At 41.8% G+C, this 25,526-nt stretch overlaps 3 protein-coding genes across 6 annotated transcripts in view; 1 reads left to right on the plus strand and 2 right to left on the minus strand.

Annotated features, from left to right (window-relative positions):
• Nucleotides 1-2,180, minus strand: part of kras (v-Ki-ras2 Kirsten rat sarcoma viral oncogene homolog) — an 11,342-nt gene extending 9,162 nt beyond the window's left edge. Inside the window, exon 1 of one of the 2 annotated variants that reach the window (XM_056386362.1) lies at nucleotides 1,915-2,173. The gene's annotated coding sequence lies outside the window, so the exon portion shown is untranslated. Of the gene's footprint in view, nucleotides 1-1,914 lie in introns of both variants that reach the window. The other variant, XM_056386361.1, reaches the window with a different exon arrangement.
• A 2,653-nt stretch (nucleotides 2,181-4,833) lies between these two features.
• Nucleotides 4,834-19,117, plus strand: LOC130175805 (ras association domain-containing protein 8). 2 transcript variants are annotated; one of them, XM_056386359.1, is made up of 6 exons: nucleotides 4,834-5,212; nucleotides 10,627-10,828; nucleotides 12,432-13,231; nucleotides 13,438-13,635; nucleotides 14,433-14,577; nucleotides 16,978-19,117. In XM_056386359.1, exons 2-6 carry the CDS (start codon nucleotides 10,726-10,728, stop codon nucleotides 17,097-17,099), a joined length of 1,368 nt encoding a protein of 455 aa, XP_056242334.1. In that variant the 5' UTR covers nucleotides 4,834-5,212; nucleotides 10,627-10,725; the 3' UTR covers nucleotides 17,100-19,117. The 2 variants fall into 2 exon arrangements, with proteins under 2 accessions (XP_056242334.1, XP_056242335.1); XM_056386360.1 differs by having other exon boundaries at nucleotides 12,432-13,225.
• Nucleotides 19,118-20,074: 957 nt separating this feature from the next.
• bhlhe41 (basic helix-loop-helix family, member e41) lies at nucleotides 20,075-24,678 on the minus strand. 2 transcript variants are annotated; one of them, XM_056388017.1, is made up of 5 exons: nucleotides 23,806-24,678; nucleotides 23,645-23,711; nucleotides 23,377-23,487; nucleotides 23,164-23,275; nucleotides 20,075-22,809 (listed from the first exon to the last, which is right to left on the minus strand). In XM_056388017.1, the coding sequence occupies exons 1-5, from the start codon at nucleotides 23,865-23,867 to the stop codon at nucleotides 21,866-21,868; spliced, it is 1,296 nt and encodes a 431-aa protein (XP_056243992.1). In that variant the 5' UTR covers nucleotides 23,868-24,678; the 3' UTR covers nucleotides 20,075-21,865. The 2 variants fall into 2 exon arrangements, with proteins under 2 accessions (XP_056243992.1, XP_056243993.1); XM_056388018.1 differs by having other exon boundaries at nucleotides 23,377-23,484; nucleotides 23,806-24,674.
• Between the last annotated feature and the right edge of the window lie 848 nt (nucleotides 24,679-25,526).

Raw genomic sequence — 25,526 nt, forward strand, 5'->3', positions numbered from 1 at the left:
TTCATCTAAAAGAGATTATGTGCAAATGAGGGAATATAAACAGTGAAAATTCAGGAAACGCTACCATATTAAATCATTATCGGCCCCAAAACATAAATGGGATGTTGATGAACCCCTGTCTAAAACTGAAATAAAATGGTTCTTATTAAAACTGTTTCTGTGACACAAAATAACAGTTCATATCACAAACACTCAGATGAGCGAAGTAAAAGAAATAAAGGTAGTTATGAATACCCTGTATGTGATCAAATGTCTAAATCCAGCCACACATTCAGTGGTATTTTCTGAGTAGCAGTCACACAACAGAAACGAGCCCCAGGCAGAAATCTATGACATTACATTAAGGCTCCAAAATTGACAAGCAACTGGGAGGCTCTCTGCTGTCTGACTTCTTTGTGGAGCAGCACTCATCAATAGTGGCAGCTGGCCTTTTCAGAAGTTACAGTACATACTGCTCACTGCTCTACACAGCCTGCAGTCAGGGAGGAGCTCTACTGAATATTATTGCTTTGTCTAGACAAACAAAAACGAGAATGTGGTTTGATAGGTATTTGGTTGACAAAGGTATACATTTACACTTGCTCGTGCTTTCAACACTTTAAAATGCCCCCTGAAATGATCAACCACATGTTATCTATTACACCCAACAGTGTGTGTGATTTACACATATTACAGAGAGGCTATTTGGTCCATTAGGGGAAAAAAATGTTATCTGTACCCGAGTAGATAAGAATACTGACAATATCACAGACTAGTCCAATTACACTTGAAAGTTTTCTGCCACATGCCTGCAAGAATACTATCACTCTTCATTTTATAAGGCAGAGAAAGTGCCTTTCAATAACTGAATATTGTACATGTGCAGTTAGCTGTCAAGTCTACTCAGCAAAAAAAGGGACGTAAATGGGGGTACAACTGATTTCATGGTTCAATAATAAGTAAATTTAATTTTCTGGCCCTCATTTACGTAGTAGTCAGTAAAACACGTTAAGGTTTACATATTCGCAATGCACATTACAGTTTATCACCCCAAACTGTAGTTAAGTTATGATGCTGTGGTATTTAAATTGGAAAATCACTTCCTGAAAATATGACTATGCCATTCGTGGTTGTTGTTTGGCTGCTTACACCATCTGAATGGCACAGTGTTCCCACCTTTTTATTTACTACACAACTGATAAAATAGCTATGCCCAATGGAAGACTACATTTTACAAACAATATCTCGCCAGAAAAGTCAGCAACACGGTGAGGGGACTTTTGGGGAAATTGGCAATTAATTAGCAGCCATGTAAATATTAGGCTACTTTCTAACAGTTTGTCATTTATGTGGAGTAGCCGAGGTTAAAACAGGCCTCCACACTTCTCAATGAAAGCCCCGAGCTTTGTTCAAGCAGGCAATAACACCCAGAGCAGGCTTAAAAACCGAAAGGAGTTTAATTTAAATCCACTGCTCTGTGTCCTCGGGGTTGCCAAATTGGTTGTGTGAACACCTCTGAGCACTGTATGCTGTGCTGTTAGTTAGCTTAGCACTGGAGCTCGCTCACAGCCTCAAAAAGTAAGCTAACTAGCCCCTATGTGCTAATCCAATGTGATTTACATAAGCAATTCATTAAAGCAGCATTGTCTGCGCCGTGTGTCCGGACAAATTCAGTATCATTCATTCAAAGGGAACGGTGCAGATTTTGAAGCCGCCATTGATAGGCTAGCCCAAAGGTCTGCATTGCAGGGCCAGACATTAGGTCCCCAATTGGGCGTAGTTTGCACTAACAGCGAAAATGAATATTTCCACCATAATAATATTTTTCAGTGGTCACATAGCAGACGCGGTGAGCTACCTACTAAATTAGGGAGTGCAACGTTGCAACACACCCTAAAGGGACACCCATGTATCAATCTTATCCATTTGTTTTACCTTTTAGCGAGTGGAGTTCCGCGTCCGAACTAGCGACCAAACAAGTCAAGCTGATAATCCTCTCGTTTCACACGATCTCTGCATTTCCTATTTCACACCAAAACGCCCGCATTTAAGTCGGTCTACCTCGTCTCAGAAGCAAGCGGCAACATGCGAAAAAGTGGACAAATTAATCGATTGAACTTTCCATTTGATCCAGCGTCCGGCCTAGCTGCTCAGGTTGGCCTCCTTTACGCCGATATGGGCGGATACCGGGGCGCACTTTACCCAGAAAGCATAGCTGAGGATTTCAACCGGTTTGGGGCATGTCACTCGACTCTGTCGCAATATGAGCAGCAATGCACTTTCTTTTGTCCTGTCTTTATTTATTGTTGATGTTTTAGACATGTTTAATTTACAGCAGTATATTTATATAAGCCCTAATTGCCTCTATTAGCCATGTACTAGTTGTATATGTGCAAATATTATTCGGTTATTTTTTATTAAATCTAATCTGAAACCATACATTGAGTCACTTGAACATTTTAATGATCACAAATGTAATTATGATTATGTAGGTCACATTGTGTCAGTTTGAGGACTTCTTCTTACACTATCATGATCTCCTGCTGCCGCCTGCTGCAGAGTCAACAAAGCCTAGGGGGCGACTCCACTATATATAGGCTCTAAATATAACTGGAATGTGCTGGAGGGACGTCATTCCCAGGCAAGGAAATGATTTGGCAATCCCCTGTCAGTTTTCCTGAGTGTTCACAAGGCTGCCTCCTGCGCACTGTATGTGCATACGTGCATGCGAGGTCTGTAACACAGCACAGTCAAAACACTGTCATGTTAAATAAGTAAAATGAATCTCGAAAATGACCAATAGCAACCTTATGATAAATATCAAAGGGAAGCTATCTTACAAATCCGATAGCCTATAGCAGTAATGCAGGACATACAAAACGTAGGCTATAGAACAGCATAACATACAAAAAAACAATGCAGTATTTTCATTTCATGTAGCAGACACGGTAGAGGTCACTATTGACTTGTCTGGCTGTTCTCCAAACTGCACGGCCCAGAGACCACAGCTATGTTTGCCATTTAAAAAAGAAGCGAGTGCCAATTTTAACCCAAAATAATGTTCAGTGTTGTCTCAATTTAAGACATCCCACATGAGTGAAATGCACTTCAATAATAAGGCCAATTGAAGAGGCCTACCATTTAGCTTATAATGAATTCATCAAATAGATTTAATGAGCACCTACTATATTCCATGCAACGATTATTACTGTAGCATTTTTGAGACTGAAATCTAAGTTATAGTGTCACTGGGATGTTTTATCTAAATCTCAAAGATATGCACTGTGTCTTTGCCCTACTGCATTGAGTTGCGGTTACATGCAAAACAAAAAATATAGATATTTGTATTAAATTACTTAAAATGCCAGAGACTAAAACTGCCTCTTTTTCAAAAAACAGATTTCATAATCCTGTAGGGAAAACAGTGGGATTTAACAAAACTATAGATTTCTTTCTTTTTTTTCACAGCAGGCATTTTGATGTGTCATAGCAGTGAGAAAATCATTAACAAGGGCTAAAATTCATGTACACACTGTGACTCACTGGAGTGTACTGTGACACTTAATGGAAAAGGGCCATCATTGACTTTATTAGTTACACCTCTGCTTTCCATCTATGGCAAGTTAAAATCTCTCTGGTGAAAAATATCTTCAGAGGCATAGTTTTGAGACTGATTTGCCAAAGATTAAAATCGCAGTTATGATAATAATTATTTCACTTAAATAAAACGAACCTCATATTTCTAGCTTTAGGAGAGACTTAAAACTGATGAAGATAAGATAAAACTGTAATCCTGATTTAATAAGACTTGATGAGTAAGACCACTTAAACCTTCTGATTACACCACCCCTGGGTCTTGGAAACCAAGCAGAAAAGACCATAGTTAAGAGACATAACAGTTCCAGCTGACATTTTATTACAACAGGAAGTTCTGTTCTGTCACAAGAGGGCAGTAAATCTCCATTTATACATGGTCCTATTACTAAAGGTCCATCAGTTGAATATACAGTAGCCTATGTTTTATTCCATCTACATCTTTTGCTTATGCAGGTATAAATAATGTATCAGGTGAAGTAGCACTATTTGTTTTACATTGTCACCTGTGTGAATCCACTGTTTAGTCCACAGTGACTGTTTACATTCATTTCTTTCATAGTGTTTAGCCTAACGAAAATTGTTTTACCAGATTTAGTAAGTGCTTTTTTAAATTAAGTGTTTGGATCATTTTTATATTAGCCTACTAACCAATTAGGTCATCATGACAGACACTTTGTTAGTTCTTCCATTAATAGTAAACGTATCCCACTTTGTCTTTATGGTATACCTATATAATATGAAATATGTTACTTGTTTCAATTGCTTTGTGTTTTGTTTCGCTATTTTAATATTTGTGTGTTGTAACTGTGTCATGTATTAGTATAGTTACGTTTCAGAGGAGTAGTGTTAATATTAATTCTGCAGTACCTTAGAATGAATGCAATGCACTACTACTTTCTTTGCTCTGAAAACAGATCTCTTATGAACAACTTTGACTATTGCACTTTTACAATGGGATTCTGACCCCAACTAATATTAAGTTTCAGGGGACATCCAGAAAGCAATCAAATAGGCTAAAATATACATTTTATATTATATATATTCATGATATATTAGAGTTTTGATATCAAGATTTACCCTGCCTTGCTCATAGTCACTGCTGATAACTTCGTGTGTAAGTATTTTAGGTGGGGCTCCTTCTGTCAGTATCTTATCGAAAAGAAGAGTCTATAAACTCTCGTACTACTGTTCAGATGTCCGGGGTGTGTAAAAGTTGGCTGCAGGTAGCCTCCCCCTTCAGAGTGTATTGCAGCTTTAAACAGTCCACAATGCCTTGCGGTGTCCCAGTTCCAATGCGATGTATTTACCAGCAGGGGTAATGAAACGGGGGAGAGGGGCAATTTCCGCAGCTTATTGGTGAGACCGCAAAAGACTACAGCGCACAGAGGGGACAGACACAAACTTTCGGACAGAGGATCAAAACGTCAATTATCTATTTTCAGAGGCGTCCGTAGCCTTGTACTGTGTGTGTGTCCAGTAGCTGAGCGGTACTTTGTCGCAGTTCGTTGGAAGTGATTTACTGGGCAATGCTGAAGAAGGACAACATTTTGCGGAATTCCCGTCTTTACCTGTGTTTTCCCCCTAAACTTCACTTCGGGTTGGGAGCACTGAGTTGAATCCTGTTTGCACCGTAAAGGTAAGACCATTACACGGATCTACTTATAGTAGGATGTGCTGCAGATGAGCCCGTTGTAGTTGTGAGGAGGAGGCTGAGATAACGGAAACATTTCAGTAGTGGAATAGTTCGGCTACTCTCTGAGTCCACTACAGCCCATTATCGCCATTTCTCCAGCCTCGTCCCACTCGACACCCAACTATATGAGGTGGAGGTGCCTTTTAATGAACGAAGGCACCAATGTGTAGTGTCTTCCAGGATGTTCGGTTCCGAAATATTAAGCAATTACTGCTTTTAATTATGTCTTTATCAGCCAGTGGGCGAGATGAGACCACTTAAAAGCATTATGTGTTATGGTTGATTCTGACAGTACTATTCTGAGGTAAACGGGCCGAGATGTTTAGAGTCTTCACTTAAAATGTTGCTTTGCCCTTTTTTCACAAAACAGTCTCTCATGAGGTTGAGCATCTTCTGTAAACATAATCTCTAGTGGTCTCCAAAACATTTATTTATCAGTAATTATAACAGAATTCATGAAAAATAACTCCCCTCATAGTTCATTCTATCTAAAGCATAAGTCTTCTTCTCAACTCAGAAACACACACCAGGTGTTGCAGGAACCAACCTGTAGAGTTGCCTCACACAGCCATGGTTTTATGTCTCATAACCTTATGCTTTGTGATCTTTGACGATCGCTGTAGTGTAGAAATAGAATCATATAATTCAGTGGTCTTTGCTCTGTTTAAGGGTGTCATAGCACCATGAAGACCAGGCTGCAAAGAACTACGTACAGACTGGAAAAATAAATAAGTTGTGTCACTTTTCTTGTGCGTCTGCAATTCCAGCTGCTGCTGTACAACCATTTTAGTTCTATAAATGCTCATATGCAGGAGTGTGATTCAACACCAGATGATGTCTTACAAACCGCTGTAACATGTAAACCTTGGCCAGAGGCCTCTTGTTGCCCCGCTGTGCCTCTGCCCCGGTGCAGGAGCCCGCTGCCTGCCCTGCTGGCTCTTCAAAGCTGGCTAGTGAGCAGTGAATATGGCAAGGGAACAAAGGCGGCATTATTGCTGGCTGAACGTGCCGTCCAGATGTTCGAGATCCTGCCAGCACTGACCTCCCAAATAGGGGAGGCTGCTCTAGTGCCTAATAGTTTAATATCAGCCAGGCAGAGAGAGAAAGGGGGAGTCTTGCTTCAGGGCAGGGGCCACTGGAAGGCTCACAGGAGTTGTGGGTGTTTTTTTGTAGTGTGACTGGATGTGGGTTTAATCCCAAACACCCCGGTTTTCAGATTGGAGCAAGAGTACAAATTTGGAGTTGGATTTAAAATTCTGAAAAAGTGCTTGCCAATGCTTGTTCCTTTTTTGTCTGTTATGGAGTTACTTTGGTTCTTTAAGTAGTCGGGCTACAACACACCGTTTTCAAAAACTTTTCTTTTTTTTTTTTGCAACTGTCTTTTTTTCTCATTAATACATAATCTCACCTCTTAATTGCACATAAATTGACAGTTATCTTTATTGTAGGTGTTAGGTCTCATTGATGTGTAGAGACTAATGCAGCTGAGACACTAAATTACCTGAGAGGATGCTGACACTATAGAAAATAGAAAAAAGGGGATACCAGTAGAAAACTCATAGAAACTTTGGTTCAATCTTTTGAGTTTTTCTGAAATGTCATCTTAACAATTGCTCATTTCATTTATTCAGTATGTTGCAAACTCCAGTGTGCTGGTGTTGTCATGATTATCCATTTCAAACTGGGTGCAGTTCATTGAAGTGTCATTGCATAGCTGTAGTATGCTGCATAGCCATCAAGATCACAGAGCAGACGGACTCATAGCTTTCTTATCTCTTAGTCATGGCCCGTTGCATTCTCACAGCCCAGGAATGCATACCCAGGTTGTTATCAGTTTCCACTCCACAGGATCAAGGCCCGTCTCTGGCAACAGTCTTTGCCATGTTCTGTAATGTTTACATTTGCAGAGACTATTGTATACAGGCCGGGCTGGCATATTTGTGATGAGGAACTTCTTTATCTTGTTCCCACCGCAAGACCATTAACTTTTAACAGCAGGGGTCCGATCCTTACAGTAATGGCATACTGTTGCCACCCAAATATGCTTTAGGCTCAGGGATTATTCTGGGCTGTAGCTCTTGATGACAATCTGGAAGAACTGAAAGGAAGGAAAAAGATTTCTCCGGTTTGTTCCAACCAAGTTACCACCAGTGCCTCCACAATAAACCAGCGTCTGTCCCTGGCTGCTCACAGAGATCTATTTCACAACAGATCTGTTACCAATTACAGCAGAGTATAAACTGCTAGTAATTACATGTTACTCTACAGGGAGTGCAATTTGAATTAAAGTTTGGTTAGCAATAGGCAAGGAGGTTTAAGTACTACAACAGACTGCTGTTGTTCCAGTCTGTAAGAAGTGTCCCATTGTTTTAAATTAACAATAGTGCAGGGGAGTAGCCTTCTATGATTAATTAGTTATTAGTTTTCATTAGCTATGTGTATATATATAGTACATTCCTTCAAACTTACAATGCCTGAACTTCCGTACTTCATGAAATGGATGTATTGTTTTCCACCTCAGTGAACAATAGTCAACAATAAGAACAAGAAGCATTGTGTAATAGCATCTGTTCATGAAGGTAGTATTTGTGGAACGTTAGTGATTTCCTGTGAGATCGTTTGTCTCAGCTTGGTTCAGTTGCTCCCCTACAGACTTTCTCCTGAGTCAAGCTTAGGAAACCCTTGGTTTTGTTTTAATGTAATGAATGCCCATTTTGTTTTCCCCAAATACCCCTTGTTCAGCAAACTGCTCAACTGCATGATCCGTGGGCCAGTTTGTGATGCTTGACAGACTGTAAATCCCCAAAAGAGGCATCACCTTTTTTTTTTTTTTAAGCTCCTACAGGAAAGGCTCCTCCAGTATTTCTTCATGGTGTATGTGGTCGTGCTGGAGCCCCCACAGGAGCATATGGTAGGTTGTTTACACCAGCAGCCAGTTGAGGCATTTTCCCTGCCAACTCGGTGTGCTCCTGTAGGCCTGGAAAAGTGTCACCAGCAGCCGGGGAGGTGGGCGTGCAGGCTGCTCAGTGCTGCTCACACACTTCACTGCTCAGAGAGGAACACATCTCCAGTCCGAAAGTCTGAAACAAATGAAGGCAGGCGCTCAAGTCATCTGGGTTTAAGGTTTTGCTGCAGTTGATCATCTCTGAACTGAGCTTAGATAGAATTCACAAGAATTTAAGCCCTCCTCAGCCTCATGAAATGCCCCTCTGGCATACGACGAGCTGCACTGATCAGGGAGCGGGCATCTCCCCAGGCTTTGGCTTTGACGGGCCAGAGGAATGGAGCTTCCAGAGCTCAGGATGGCAATCCGCCCCACACCGCTGTGCCTGTAATATCAGTTGGGTTTTCTGGGTTAATGTTAATGAAAATAAATGTTACGTGTCCGGACCAGAGCAAGTGACATTTGTAAATGCCCCGCTGAGTCTTCCTGAGCTTGTGCAAGGAAGAGGCATTGAATCAGCCTGTTTGTTCTGTCTTTACTGCACATGAAATGTTCTGCTTTGATTGAATATTTGTCTCTTGTTATTATTTGTGAATTCGATTGGGAAAAAATTACATTTTGCCCTAATGCCAGTGCAGTGTAGAGCAATTCATGCATTGGTCTTTGTAAATCCCTCCCTCTGATGCAGATGCCATTAGTCTTAAAATGTTGTTATAGGTAGTATTATTTTAGAGAACTTTCTCCTTCCCCCTCCAGTGTATCCAAACGTTTTCCCTGGCTGATCCGCTATGCCTGCTTTGCATCAAGACCTACTCAGTCCTCACCCCCCCTAGAGAGGGGGGTTAAACAAAATGGTGACAGTGTTTTGGGTCACTGCAGAAAAATCTTGCAGCGTGCTGTGCATGTGTCTGACTATTTTCCCGTTCCTCTCTATCCTTCAGCTCTTAATGCCATTTAAGGGCAGTCTGAATGAAGGACAAAAGCACTTTCCAACCAGCTGTGAATTCACCAAGAATAGAGAGCCAGGCCACCGATAAAAGTGACACTCAAGTACATGCAAATTCACAGACTGTACGCACTGGATTAATACCACATTTCTAAGCTTAACACACTTGAAAATTGGCAGAAATGCCAACATTTGCTATTTTTTAGTTCCTCAACTGTGAGGATTTTTTGTTTGTCTCTGTGTTTATGTAACACTTTGGGGTTTTGGACTATTAATCAGGCAAAACAAGGGATTTGAAGATGTCATTTAGGCTTTAGGAACTTGGGATGGATATATTTGACCCTTTTATTTGGTATTTATTAAATAAACAATTGATTTAACAAAAAAAGATTGAATAATCAATAATGAAGACAATCATTAGTTGCATCTCCAGTGGTCTCTTTCTACAAATGCCTTACAGCTCTGCCTAATGTCTTTACCACATTTGGAAAACCAGTGGGTTGTGGGTAGGACAGGCTGGTGACTTTGTGAAGGTGGATAGAGAATATGTGGCCCGGGGGAGGTGTAATTGGTGGGGGGTTGGTGAACAAAAGGACCTTTTGACTCAGTAGAGTAGGTGCATTGAAGGTTAGATCCATGGAGAGTGATACAGATCTGGAGGGATGCCATTCATCCTCTCCCTGAACACTGTCCTTGAAGAACGTTTTGAAGGATCTGCTCCTTTTAAATGGGTTTTTCATACACTGTCAGTACTTAACCTTCACATTTTTAACATGTGCTTTCTAAGTCTGGTAATGTGAGTAACCATATTTCATATCTGCATATATGCGTTTTTTTCAGACTTTAAATTGGTCAGTGGTCAGTTCAATGGAAACAAACCACATGAATACACCCCCGTCTTTACTGTATTATTGTATTTTTACCTATCATAATATTCCCTGCTCTAATGACCAGTACAGTGCTCTGCTTGTGCCAGCTCCACTCTCATGTTGTGATTCTGACTCTCCCTTTTCTTCTTCTTTTTTTTTTTTTTTAGATTACATTTTCTGCCTTCTCTGTTTCACTCTCTGTTCCCATCTGCTCTGTGTCACTGAGTGAGTCTGTCTTCCTGCTCTGTCTTCACTGCTTCCATGTAATTCTTTGTACAAAAGCAGGAACTGGGCTTGGGAATGTCTGCTGGCACACTCTTTTTGCACCCCAACAGACATGTACCTATTCATAGAGAAGAACAAAACAGCAGTAGTGTAATGGCCAGCTGATCCTGGCATGTCTGGCTGTCCAATCTCAATTTACCTTGAACCTCTTCTAAAATAGCCTGTCTGTACCTTCTGTTTTCTGAGTACTTGTGTTAGTAGGTATTACCAAAGGCCGGACTGTTTGTCCTTAAAGGTGACTGAGCATTATAACCCTGGCCTTGAGCACATCCGGACTAACTGTTTCCTGTTTTCCTTTTTGTTTCCTCTCCAGTGAAGTAGCCAGAGGGGCTTCGACTGCCCTGCACCACTGGAACCTTCAATAATGTCGGGGCCAACACACCACAACCGGCCCCCTCGCTTCTGACCCAACATGGAGCTCAAGGTCTGGGTGGATGGAGTCCAGAGGGTCGTCTGTGGGGTTACTGAGGCAACCACGTGCCAGGAAGTGGTGATTGCTCTGGCCCAGGCCATCGGTAAATCATTTTAAATATTAAAAGAAAAGCACACTTCAGATACAAGCTGTCCTCAGACCTTCAAGAACTTCTTACTATTTATTTTTATTGCAGTAACTTAGTTGTTGAATGAGTTTATACAATGCGCCAGTTACAAGATTGATGTCTTAGTTTGAGCACTTTTCCCGTGTCGTGTTTCTGGCTTACATACAGCAATCAATCAGCAGAATTCGTGAAAACAGGAAACTGCTATTTAAAGACATTTGTTGTTGGCTAGTAGAAATAATTTGGCGAACAATATCATGTACATATGAGTCCAATGATTGCGTACTTCTTGTGGTGTTGTCATAGTTTCACAGGGAACAGTAAATTACAATTTCCACACGGCTGGATTCTTGATCAGGTGCCACTTTTGTCACTTGGTTATTCCTGTTGCTGTTAGTGACTCCTCTGTGTCACACTGACGGAGAGATGGTGAAATTTCAGGTGAAGCAGCAGGAAACCTGCAGACACTCTATGCTGTCACTACATTTTAAACCAACGAAATGTGAGTGGGGTGTGGCTGATGTGTTCGTCTGTGTGTTACACTACCATCATGTAGGATAACCTCACTGTTTAACACCCCTTAGCTTCACCTCCATCTTGAAGTAGTTTACCAAATCGCTAATAACAAAAATATTAAATCTGTTAATATGATATTCACTTCCATTGCATTCCTGTAAACTTTCCCAATTTTCTTCACACTTGGAGAATTAAAAAAAATATCCAAATGTCCAAAATGGGTCTCCTGCCTACATGTTAAGCTCCTGCTGAGATTCAGTGGGTTATATTCAGAGGCTATATTGGTTCTTTCTTGGATCTACACACACCCCCCTTTTCCCATATGGCTCCTTCAGGAACGGGGGCACTTGAGCAGACTGGATTGACATCACTTCCCACAAAGCGGAGTGTAGTAGGAGGGAAAGTCTGACTCATCCCTCTTTCTCCTGCCAAACTGAGAACGCAGCACTTCTTAGCCCCCTCCTCTATCTTTCTTTTTATTTTTTATATTAAAAACATATACACCATGTTAAGTCAACATTGATGTGGTGCTATGGCATTTTACAAGTGTTTCTGTCTACACACTACTATAAGTGTTATGTTTAGGTTTCTCTAAACAGCATTGAGCAAATTATTTGTGATAAACATCGAATCACCGCAACACTGTAGATCTAGCTTTTCTACTCCTGTGGCTGACAGTTCTGTTCTCCAGCCTGCATTTTTTACTGTATGGTTGAGACTTAATGCTCTCATCTCATTTATAAAACCACTGTAAGCTGTTTTCAGAAACCACACTCAGACCAGCTGCTTGAAATTTTAACTTTTCAACTTTGAGGTGGAAAAATGATGAAACATGACACCAATGTGACGATAATGTTACTCTGTGTCTGCTGAATATTTAAGAGGACAGTTGTGTGCCGACATGTTATCCTAACAGTTCCATAGGCTGCTAGAACATCATGGCCGTGTTTCATGTGTGTCTTTTTACCTTCTAGTGGTCAAAATGGCTTAAAGCAGTTTTAGATACAGTCAGAATCAGTTTGAAGTCACATTTTTTTCCAAAGTGTGCTGTTGATGTTTACAGGTCGCACTGGGAGATACACTCTGGTAGAAAAATGGCGGGACAGCGAGCGTCACCTAGCCCCTCATGAGAGCCCTGTGGTTTCTTTGAACACCTGGGGCCAGTATGCTGGTGATGTCCAGCTGATCCTGCATCGCACAGGCCCCTCCTTGACTGAACGACCCCCTTCAGAAGGACCCTCTCTCAGGGGACCTGAACGCGGGCTGCATCGGCAGAGCCTCCCTCCTCTTGCAAAGCTTCGTCATCCCAACGATCGCTCCCTCCGCCGCCGCGAACCGCGCCGCAAGTCTCTCACGTTCACCGGCGCTCCCAGAGGCCTTAGGGAGATACTGAGCGGGGGGCGGATCGGGGAGGCTGAGGCTAAACGAAGACTTCTCCTGGGAAACGGTGGGACTCACCACCATGGAGGACCAGCCATCGGGACCTCATCTCCTGGCCTGTGGGCCTGCCGCATGGAAGATCTGGTCAGATTGGTCGGTATACAGAGAGAGACTCTCAATGTGCTGGAGAAGAAGCTGGAGGCTTATGAGGCTGAGCTGCAAGCCTGGGCTGAGGGGAGAGGGGGGCGAGGTGGAGGGTGCATCGGGGACCCAGGTGCAGGAGGAGGGCTGATAGAGGAGATCCTGAGGCTGGAGAAGCACCTGAGGAAGAATGAGGTGGAGATGGAGGAGGAGGAGTTTTGGGCCACTGAGCTGCAGATTGAGCTAGAGAGTGAGAGACAGCTGGAGGAAAGACTACAGGAGCTACGAGGACGCCTGCAGGGCTGTGAACTGGAGATTGAAGAAAAGCTGGCAATGGTACAGGTGTGCTATCTGTGGGAGATTTTTGGGATTAAAAAATTGCATTTTTGTAGAAAGTTTTGGGAAAAGATAAATACAACCACCCAACAATCAAAGAATAGTTGTTTCTTTTTCATCATAATTTAGCTATTACCAGCCATTCTAGTTGTGTTTGTATGTTGTGTAGTTTTCCTCTTTGTCCTTAGCTGTTTGTCTCGTTGTCCCATCAGGGTGTGGAGGCAGGTCTGGAAGAGGAGCGGCTGCAGAGGGAGCGGCAGGAGACCCAGTGGGTCAGTGAGGCAGAGGCCCGGGCTCAGGTCCTCAGGGTTAAAGCGGAGCTGAAAGCCCAGGAGAGACAGGCCGTCCAGCTGGAGAGCAGCTGCAGAGCTGTGGACAGGTCCCTTGGACAAAGCAGCAAAAAACTGCAGGTGAGATGCATTCGAGCACCTATTTTTCACTACTGTGAGTTTTTTTTTTAACAAAATAGTGCTGCAGGGTGATGCAGTGATAAGGGAGACCATCCTTCAGCAAGAATGCATTTAAGCATCTGTCCAACTGAATCATCCCTCACCGTGATGCTGAATCGCTGCCAGTTAAAAGGGCCAGTGTGTATGATTTAGGGGGATCCATGGGCTGAAATGGACTATATTATTCATAATTATGTTTTCATTAGTGTCTCATCACCCAGTTGTAACTACAAATCACTGTGTTTTCATCAGCCTTAAATGAACCCTTCATATCTACATAGGGAGCAGGAGCCTGCCATATTTATCCAGGAGCCCAGAATGGACAAAGCAAACATTGGCTCCAGAGAGGGCCTTTCACCTTTTTACATTACCTGACAGCTTCTCCTACATAACTGGAAAGGGAGGGGTGAGGGGAGGGGTGTTCGGTTGGTTGCAATCTGCAACCTCACTGCTAGATGCCACTAAATCCTACACCTAAAAAATAAAACCTTGGGTTATGAAAAGTGTATGTCATTTAGGACTATGAGTGTCAGCCTTGAGTACTCACTCTGTCTCCCACTCATATATGTTATATCCTGTTTAATAATAACTGAGACTGACAAAGCACACGAGGCGTTAAAGTAATATTGCTTCTGCCTGGACTCAAATACTCAAACACAGTCTCATATAACCTGTGCCTGCAGAAGTCGGTTTCGAGCTGCTGGTTTGCTTTACTGTTTCCTGACGAATCGCTTTCTCTTGTGGCTGTTTCATTGAAGGACATGCAGCACGAGCTGGAGCAGCTGACCAAGGAGCTGAGGCAAGTTAACCTGCAGCAGTTCATCAAGCAGACGGGCACCAAAGTCACAGTGCTGCCTGCTGAACCCGCTGAGGATGAAAGTGGCCACAGCAGTCATGGTATAGGTAATGTCATTTTGTCCTAAGCACTAAATGAAGATCTTCCTTGTATAGCACATTATCATACACAGAGATCATTCGATGTGCTTAACAGAAATAAAAGAAGCATAAGGCACAATAAGAAAACAGTGTAAAAACGCAGATTAGGTAATATCTCATCAAAGTGCAAGATTAAAATTTAGATGAAGGCAGAGGAAAATTGAGCAGTTTAAGTTTCTTTTTAAAGCCAGTAAGTCTGGGCAGATTTGATCTCCAGTGGTTCCAGCAGTGGGCAGCATAGTGGCTGAAAGCCATTTCACCCTGTTTAGTTTTAACTCTAGGCACCACTAACTGACCAGCTCCAGCAGATCTTAGAGACCAATTGGGCTCATATGCATGGAACATTTCTGAAAGTGACTTATAGACAATAGGTAAAACTTTGAAGTCAACTCTGTATCTGACTGGAAGCCAGTGCAAAGACCTGAGGACTGTAGGAAGAACCCGAGGAGCAGCATCCTGAATAAGTTGTAGCTGTCTAATGGTCTTATTTACCAAGGTATCTGCTGCTGCGGACATAAATGATGAGGAGGGAACTGACTTTGAAGGCACAGTATGTAGTCGACATCAGGGTCAGTTAGCTCTTACTGATCTTAACTGATCTGACTCGAACCATCACGACTTAATCATATGTCAGAGTGCAGGTTGTCTCAGGATAAACGATGCTCTTCAGTTGCCATTCACAGGTGACAAATGACTTCTTTTTTTTTTTTTTAAAGTACATGAAGTGCCGTTTGCCTGTGAATTAGTAAAGTCATTTTGTTCGAAAAAGGCACTTATTATTTTTCTACCTCATGTCTTGACAGCCCGCTGAGAGGAAATGACTCAGCTCAGAGTTTGTGTGTGTGTGTGTGTGTGTGTGTGTGTGTGTGTGTGTGTGTGTGTGTGTGTGTGTGTGTGTGTGTGTGTGTGTGTGTGTGTGTGTGTGTGTGTGTGTGTGTGTGTGTGTGTGTGTGTGTGTGTGTATGTGTGTGAGAAAGATTGTGATAGAGAAAATGAAGAGGGGGCGGGGGTAGTAAGAGTACAGTATTAGTTTTTACCCACTCCAGTAGCAATTACAGTCTCCATGCCAACAGCTGCCTGGATACAGGCAGACCTGGCGTCATTCAATCACTGTATGGTCTCTGTCTATCCTTCACTTCTTCCATCAGGTTGTCCCCGTATCACAAACTCAGCAGTTTCTGTGAAGCTCTGTCATCCGACAGGAGACCAGCAGAGAGCTGACACATAAGAGCACTGAATAATGGGAGAGCAGTCACAATACAGCACAGGCTGTCCCCATCACATTAGCAGCTATTGGCTAGCTGCTAATTAAAAACATTACAGTACTATAGTACTAACACCATAATGAGTCATGAGTACTAATTAAGGCTGACTCTCAGAAACAAGTTTGAGGTGAGACCAGCTTGTAAAATTAAGCTTGCAAGCAAAGAACTGGATATCCGGACTTGGAAAACAACATTTATGGGCTGGAACCCAAATGTACAGAAAAAAGGTCTGCAAGCACATAAACTCCAGATGTGCAAAAAAAAAAGAAAAAAAGTTAAAACTCTATCTTCAAGCACACCTATGAATGATTTAGTATTCAACATGTCCACTGCTTTTAAGAACTCATGTTCATAAAGTGCTACATACTGGATTTCATGTTTGACCTGAATTTGAGAAAAACTTTAATCCAGTCTACTTCTAAATGAAATGCATGGATGTGTGAAAGAGTGGTATCAGTGAGCGTTAATGGTTGCACATGTTTAATTTGATTTATGGTTCAAATCCTTAACACAACAGTTAACAGAATCTCAATCAAACTTAAATATTTGACCTATCCAAAGAGGTTCTTACTGCATGGTGTGCACTTCAAAATGACATTGTTTAAAGTCATAGGGTTCTTTATTAACCTTCATGGTAATGGTTTTCAATATGAAAAGTAATGAACTGAGTGTTCATGTCCTTCTAGTAACCATCTCCAGTTCATGTGTGTCAAATCAGCAGGACCTTTTCTGCTGAGCCATAAAATTCACTGCATCTGCTAATTCGCTGCACGGCTCAGCAGCTACCCCTGGTGGCACCAAAGCAGATAGAGATCATGCAGCATACACTGGACTCTATTTTGTAATCAGGAAATGTATTGGTACTTTTTATGAACTTAAATAAATAGCAAAAAAAAAAGGTAAATTCAATAATAAATAAAAAAATCTCTCTGTGGAAATGTTAATTGTAAATCTTTGTCACCAAATCACAGAAATACATTTAAGCACAAAAGTTTATTCTTGACCCTTTTAAACAGGAGTTCAAATCTTACTGTCAGTGAATGGAGTTTACATTCAGAGTATTGTTTCCAATTTTCTTTCTTTTCACGTGTTTTCTTCTCAGATTTAGTCCCCCTCTCTGGCTCACTGAAGCGCCCTGTGTCGTCCCACCCTATGTCCAGTCACCTCCGGGTCCTCCACAGCCCTCTCAGTTCTGGCCTGAACCCAGAGGGGATCTATGTGTGAGACAGTCCTGAATGGAAGAAACGCATCCAGTCTCCCTTCCAGAGCCCACGTCACTCCACAACCCATGTATATGTGGATATCTTAGTACAGGATACCTCAGTAGCACACTACTATGCACTGTTGTTTCAATTACCTGGCAGCCTTGAGTGTGAAGACTCAAATAGTGAAGGAACAATGTTGATGTTGAAATGGAAGTCATTGAGCACTTGTTGGTAATGTAAGATAGCTAGAAGTTATGACATGAAGGAAAAACACAGCAGCACAGTCTGAACATGTCAGGACTTTCTAAACATCAGGCTGGTGTGGACTTCATTCATATCCACTTAATGTACTTTTACTCTCACTTCAGTACCTGCTGAATGATTTGTATTGTTTTCTCACAAACATCACGATTCAAAATGATTGCCTTTTGAACAGTATTATTGAGAATCTTGGTATGTGAATCTATGAACTCTATATCTTTGAAATCATATCCTATATCTGCAGTGAATACATTTTATCGGGCATAATGACTGGTTCTTGTATAAGTAATGAAGGATCCTCTTGTGTCTCTAGTGAAACTGTCTAGAATCGATCATTTTGCATATCAGAATCTATTCCTGTAGCTCCGACTGTCTGTTCATGTTAAAACTATGCACAAATGGTTAATAGTTTTGTTACTGAAGAATGTTACTGTCTATATGTACCAAAATGATGGCTTACTGTAAATTTTTTCTTACTTTTCAGCTTTATTTAGTGAATTGTTATATTTTATTACAAAGCGGTGCATTCACAGTTATGAAAATGCAGTGCCCTCATTCCCGCAGTAATATCTGCCTAATGAAACAGTGTTCGATATCATCTTAAGCTGTTTTTTGGGTTTTTTGGGTTTTTTTGTCGTTATTGTTGTTAAATGACTAAACAGAATCTTTCTTGCCAAATGTATTACGCTTGTTTTTCTGTAAGGATTGGTGGCCAAAGAATAGCAGGTCTTGTTGCATGATTGTGATGTCAATATAGCCATATGAGGATGTGCAGAGCACCCACAGTGCAGTAAATCAGTGAGTTGACTCTAAAAAGAATGGTGGCATGTGATAATACGATGAATAGCTACAGCTACAGTGTGTATGTGTGCGAGTGAGTTAGTGATTGAAGAGACATATGTGTCTGTCTGTGTGGTTGGCTGTGCAGTCAGAATAGCCAAGATATGAAGCCCCTCTTAGGTTGTAGTTCAGCTGCTAATCACATCAAAGTGCCTTATATTCATTCCACAGTTGGTGTATTCACGTAATGTACAGTAGAGCTTTAGCAGAGACATTGAAGCAATGATCATAGTCAGTTTAGTTCAAATGTTGTTAGATGTATTAGTGCCACATTGCTGCACGGAGAGAAATGGCAGTAGAGCAGCAACAAAGAGGAAACTATAATTATCTTTTATCCGTCAAGTGTTTTGTAGAAATGTCAGTGGAGAGAATGTTATCCAGAGTGTTTTCCACTTTGCTACTGTATTATTGTCACCATGATACTATGTGCTGTAAAATACATTCACATTTAATCTGATTTATTTCCAGTCATGCAACACATACTGTATACTGTAGCGGACAGTGCTGTCAACCAAGAATGAACAGTTGATGTGATGCTGAGGGGAAGTCCACCCTGTAACATTCACTGTCTACAAAACCACACAAACACATGGTCTGCACAGTGTGTCTCTGCTTTTCAGTTTAACGAGAAACCTGTTTTAAAATGATTAGGTTTCAACTTGTCTGTGATTGTCTATAGATTAAGGTGGATTTTCCCTTTAAAAAAACAAAACAAAAAAAAACCACTTGTGTGCATTTTTCCACCCTGGGATAGCTGTGGTCGCTGTTTACAACTGTGTATGTTTTAGAGAACTCTTTAAGATGTTGACTGTACATAACCTGTTTTTATTTTTTTCCTGCCTTAATGTACTGCACAGTGTTGACAGATGTACGGCTGTATCTGGCTGCTGATATGACTTGGATTGCATGATTCAATAAACCATCTGACAAAAATTAGATGCGTCACAACTGGTGTTCGTGTTGACTTAGGGTATTAGCCTGTGAACTGGAATGACATTGTAACTGTCTTGTACAGTATGGCCTCTAAATGTTTTCCAAGCTTTCCACCAGTAGATGGCAATATTTGCTCAGTAATGACAGAGACGTGGACACAACATGGCTGGGAGAGAATGAAGGAAAAAGTACTTTTTTTTTCTCCATAAAAGAAAGAATGAACCGATAAGAAATGTTGTCAGTGTATAAAATGCATATTCACCCGGTTAATTAAGAAGGCAACTTCATATAAGGTTTATAAGAGGATGGTTTCTGGTGAAATAAGAAATAATAATAGAAAAAAACACGCTTGCTCTCAAGAGTTACCCTCTGGTGAATGAAGATACTGAAAGAAGTTTATCAAAAATGTGAGTTGAGTGATAAAAAAGTGAAGTTTAGTAGAAAGCACAAAGTTGGGAGTGATGGAATTATTTATGAAGATGAAAATAATATTGCAGTAAGCCAGTTAATGGCAACAACAAAGACTGGATTTGATCCTGCTTAAAGCTTTTGACTAGTTGGGAGGAGGCCCCTTGTTTTTCAACAGCCTGTACAGACTGAGGGTAATCTCACTTCATCATCCTTTTATCACATGACATTTGTTTAAAGCCTTGGCTTACTGTACATTCCTCCGTTGTGACCTGTCAGCTGATTAAGTGTTAGTAACAATACGATTCATCTACTGCACTTCCAGTATTGTTTACAGTATTGTAACAATTAGCAATATTAGCAATACTGTAATTCTTAACTATTTGTCTTTTGCACACATAACTTGTGTGTCTTAGTGTGTATTGTTTCCCATGACCTTAAAATAACATGTAGGTATTTGTTGGAACAGATTAACTCTGAAGCTGTACTGTACTGTATTTTGATAATGTGAGACTATAAACATGGACTTTGAGTTAAATAAGAAGAAGCCTGCAGAGTTTAGTTTTGAGATTTATTTTACAACTCATCAGCAATAATTTAGAACAGCATATGTGTAAAGCATTAACGAAATGTGCAACAGTTGCTCAGTTAAATCTTTAAAAAAATCCATAGACTTCTACAACATTGACATAGACATGTATACTTTATGGTATATTCACAAAAACTATTTACAGACACACATGCCACTTTATATAACAGTTGATAACAGATTTTGAGGCAAAACCAGCTGAAGAAAACTACAAAAGCAATGTCATGTATGCAAAATACCATGAAAATCATCTGTTTATTCAGTCACGTGTGAAACTTAAAAAAGCTGAACAACACTACACTTGCAGGAATTAATCTCTTAGAAAACAGGCCAAGGTAAAGTTAAAGATCATAACTGATCGGCTTCTTTCCCACCTTTGTCAGATATTGGAAAAGCAAGGTTTTACATAATGATAGCATATAACACAGAATCAGGGATAGGCTGGCGTGTAATGGGGTGCAGAGGTTTTCACATCTGATTACGATTTGAATAATTTTGCCGTGACAGAGCAAGAAATGAGCAGTGTTTTTGTTAAAATGACTTGATCACCACTTTACTGCATGAATCATCATGAAGCATCTGGTGTCTCTGCTCCCTCTTTTAAATTGACGTTACATTTTTTTTTTTTTTTTTTTAATTTCAAGACAACTCAGTACATTAAAAGGGTTCAAAGAGACCTACAGTGATTGACTTTCAAAATGATAAGGTGACTGCTGGGGGGGGGGGGGGGGGGGGGGGTCGAAGCAGAAAAAAGTGCACTTTACGTCTCAAAGAGTAAAGATCATCCTACGTACAAACTTTAACAGCTGGGAAAATACAGGTACATTCAATATCAAAGATCTATAAGGTGCTATCCTACAATATTTTCTGGAGGTACAGAAGGTCACTGCATCTCTGTGCAGAAATGCCTCATTCAGGGGATGTACAATATGCTGGTCAAGCAGCCCCTTGTGAATTCAAGGTTTCTTCTTTATGATTGTTTTTTTCTTTTTATTTGTTTTGTTTTTCCTCACAACATACAAACAAGTAAAGGAAACCAGAGCAAACTGAAGATCTGTAAAGATGAGATGAGGGAAATCTGGCACAATATCTCTCCATTTATCTCATTATTGTCAATGTGTGATTGTTAAAGTAGCTGGTGTGTGTGTGTGTGTGTGTGTGTGTGTGTGTGTGTGTGTGTGTGTGTGTGTGTGTATGTGTGTGTGTGTGAGGGACAGTAATAAGCCTACCCCGTGCAAAGTTGGGGATGAGGTACTGTAGGCGTTACACTTCCAGGAGCACTTTTTTTATAGGCCCATTTAGTGCACATTTACATATTAATGAATCCGACTGTCCTCCAGGTAATCATATTTACAGTCAGAGTCAGCCAGGCTCTTTATAACCTTGGCAGAGGTCAGTTGCAATTTCATACATCCAAAGAGACTCGCTGATTGGGATATTGCCCACTGGTATAGTACTCAAAGTTTTTGGCACCAATGCTGCCATTTCAAAATATTTTATCAAAGAGGATAAAAAACTAACTCCAGCACAACACAGTCGTGTACTAGTGTCAATCATTGTCGATAATCATTCAGATTGATTAATCTAGCATAGTGCAAAAGGCACGCGCCGTCACAACTGTCCCCTGTTTCGCAAAGATCTTGTACACGAGAAACTCACTTTCTGTGAAACCTCGCTTTAAAACTAGCCTAATTTTAAAAAATGAATATACATCAATTTCTCAGCAGAATGCACAGAAAGGTAACACAGACAAATTAGCTCGTTGGACAAGCAGAAAACGGATCAGCTGGGGTTCTCTTGTTCTCCTGGGACGTATCACCTACGTCACCCTCCCCGTCGTCACTCGCGAGACTTTCCTCACGCTCCTCAGGTGAGCTTGTCTCAGCCTCCTGTGACCCCTCGCTGTCTGGAGAGTGGGAGTCCTTGGACTGAGAGGAGGCTCCAAAGTGCGCAGACAAGCCGGGGAAAGCGGCAGCAGCTGCCGCGGCCGCCGCTGCTGACGCGTGTGCAGGGTAAAGCCAGGGGAAAGGGGACGCAAGAGCCGCAGCCGCTGGGTACATGTACTTTTCAATGTTGCTTTTATCGAACAAAGGCATGTAAGACGCCGCGGCTGAGGGGTTGATGAAGTAGAAAGGCATGCAAATTGGTGTCTGCTGTCCCACACTGCTTATTCCCATCAAAGAGTTCATTAACGCCAGATCAGGCCTGGTGGGGTCTGCGCCCCCTAACCCGTTCCCAGACCAGTTCATCTTTGGTTTTTTGGCAGCGCGTTCATCTCCAAACTCTTGCTTAATCTTCACTGCCTTTGGTCCCTGCGTCTTATTGCGCTCACATTCTTTATCTTTGCCATCGCTCTTCTCTGCCTCGCCCCCGTATCCACTGTCCGTGTCTGTGTCATTCTCGTTAAGCTCCCCGCCTTGGGTCCTCTGGATGACCGGGACACAGTTGGCTTGACTGTCAGTTTTCTGCCCATCCTGTGCGTCCCCGGCGGGTAGCTGGTGCTGGATCGGCGGCGCGCCGGGCTGGAACTGCGCCAGCACCTTGTGAAGGTGGTTGATGAGCTGCGCGCACCTCTGCTCTCGTGTCGTCCAGTTCTCAAACTGACTCAGGTACTGCAGGACCTCTTTGGCACAGGCCTGGAACCCGGAGTGGAACGCATCCAGATCTGCATGAATGGAGGATTTCATGGACCGGTCCCCTGCGAGACATGCAGTTCAAAGATTAACAGGGCATTACTCTGTAAGGTGTAGCTCATCATAAGTCAATGACAAGATCAGGCGGACGCTTATCAGCAGCACGTTTGCACGTCTGCATATTAACAAAGCGAACAGATCATGTTCTATATAGAAATAAGGAGTTTTATTTATCAGTTGTACTTTCAAAATGCGCATCGTCCACTGCACACATTGTATTTGTTCAACTCTGCTATTGCAAACACAGCCTTTCTCTATATAGACATTAATAAACTTTCATGTATTCCCACCAGTTTAACAGGCTAATGCAAACCCAGTTATAAAAACTTGTCTGTTAACCTCGTGATTGTTCATCTTACCATTCTGCAAAGCAATGATCTTTTGGTGCTGCTGCTCGGTGACAGCCGTCAGTGCGTTTAAATGTTTCAATGTTAACTCCAGGACAACTGCTTTCTCCAAATGCCCGAGCGTCTATGGAGAAAAACAAAGTCGGCTGTTTACGAGATCTCTGTCATGTAAAACCAGGATCGTTAAGCACGTGAAAACTTTTTTTTTTAATGCCGTGATCTCACCGACAGCTTCAGATGTTCGGGTAACAAATCCTTCAGCTGCCCGATACATTCGTTGATTCTGTCTCTCCTCTTCTTCTCTATCAACCGGTGTGGTAACTTGTATGCGTCCTGCTGGCAAAAAGACAAACGTTTATTGTATTCAAACAGAGGAAGTAAAAAGTTTCAGTATAAAACATATGAATTGTGCGTAAGTTTAACGAGCACACAAACGTTGGTTAATCAAAACAATAAACTGGATTTTAGGATTCCTAAAAGAAACCGCGCTCACCTTCCCACCATCCTCTCGTTTTATTCCTCTTTTGGATTTGCACATGTAGAGAGAGGGGTAATCCACCCTGAAGTAAAGAGGAAAGTGTCCGATTATTCAGCAGGCTGTCAGAGCAGTTTATTAGACATAGTTTGACAGAGTTTGCCAAAAGCGACACTCACCCCAAGAAATCTGCGTGCTCCATGAACTGCCTGTCCTGTAAATGCGGTATTCTTTCATCCATCACTTCTCTGCTGCTGGTTATCCGCTCCTGAGCTTCTTTGGGGAATGTTTGTTATCCTACGAACCACACACACGGACGGCTGAGGGGAGTTGATGCACGGTGCGTGTCCTCCAGTGGAGCTGAGCTTCAGACTGATGTCTATAGTTCCCCGAGCAGCCACTTTGCAAAAGCCGTCGGTGCTGTGGTTAGAGCGCACGCGCGCCTCCGGTGGGGAACAGCTTCCGACTCACGTGTAGCCTGCACCAGCACAAAGTCCGGTAATTAGACCTTCTCTGTGTTACAGCCGCTGTTCCTACAGCGATGTAGACCAAACGACGCTGACCTGGTTGCTGAAACGTGATTCATGCGCAGAATGTAGCAGAGTAAAAGGCGTGAAGAGAGACAGACTAATAATCCACAGAAGCATGAGTTCACCACAGCAGCGTTTGTGCATCGAACATGGTCTCCAAAACTTTGCTGTTCCAGCTCGTGCTGCTGTAACAAGTGCGGGCTGATAAGTGAGCGGACAGGCTGTTCTAGTGAGATAAACAGGCTAATTAGACAGAAATGAACAGTTTTTCAACTGCTCACAAAAAAAATCTAATTTTATTTAGAGAAAAACTGAGCTCAAATAACGTGCACGCAAATCTTTAGTGAAAACACAGATGTTAATGTGAATTAGCGTCAATTAGGCGATCTCTTTCAAACACTCAAGGTGTGTGCGCTTTCGTGCGCGCTCTCAGTTTGTGTTATTGCCCGGAGCAGGGCAGGGTAACCTACTCATACATCTCCAGTCGTCCAAAGCTGCGTTGTCAGTAACCATGGCACCGGCCCAGCTGTGTGCTCAAACACGTGCATCTCTGTTCTTTATTAATCTCAGCATGGCCGCTGCTCTGTTGCCTTCATCTGAGTCTTTGACTAATAATAAAATGATGATGATGATGATGATAATAATAATAATTAATAACAACGTGACAAAGATTGGCGGGAAAAATTCTAATGGAGTTTTCTGACTTTGTATGATCTCCTAAAACAATTACTTCTATCGAAAGAATAATCAGATTTTACAAAAATAATTCAATGTCACTCAATTCATGATGTGTTTACTATATTCACTGGTGATAAAAATAAGCAAGGTCTGGATCTTTCCATCCAAATATAGGTTATGCAAATTACAAACATTATATAAATGTCTCCAGCAAGTTAATCTGATATTACGTGACACCTGTTACCCTCTTGCGAACATTAAAGTGTTCAAAAACATCCAAATCTGAGCCTCTCACATGCCTTATTATCACATTACTTCTTCCTGTAAGTCATGTGACTTTTTCTGGCTGGCAGCATATGGCTCTCTTGTGTAACACTGCTGACAAAGAATGATCCAATCACTCCTGATCTCAAATGAAGTGTGACCTCCTCTGCTCTGGCTTTTCATTAACTCATACCTGCTGATTTACCTCTGTACTTTCCCTTTCTTGTCTTTAATGTGACTACAAGTGAAATCCTCTCACTGTCGTGTGTTGGAATACCCCTTTGTGTCTTCCTGCCCCCTCCCTTCCCTCCTCTTCCTTTCCTCCACAGTATGCTGCCTGCTCTATATGTGGCACTGGAGCGGCTTTAGGAATCCAGTCCAAATGTTTTCCATATTAGTTCAGAGCCTTCTCTGTTTCCAAATAGCAA

The sequence above is a fragment of the Seriola aureovittata genome, chromosome 10 (assembly GCF_021018895.1).
Source record: "Seriola aureovittata isolate HTS-2021-v1 ecotype China chromosome 10, ASM2101889v1, whole genome shotgun sequence".
NCBI classification, from domain to species: Eukaryota; Metazoa; Chordata; class Actinopteri; order Carangiformes; family Carangidae; genus Seriola; species Seriola aureovittata.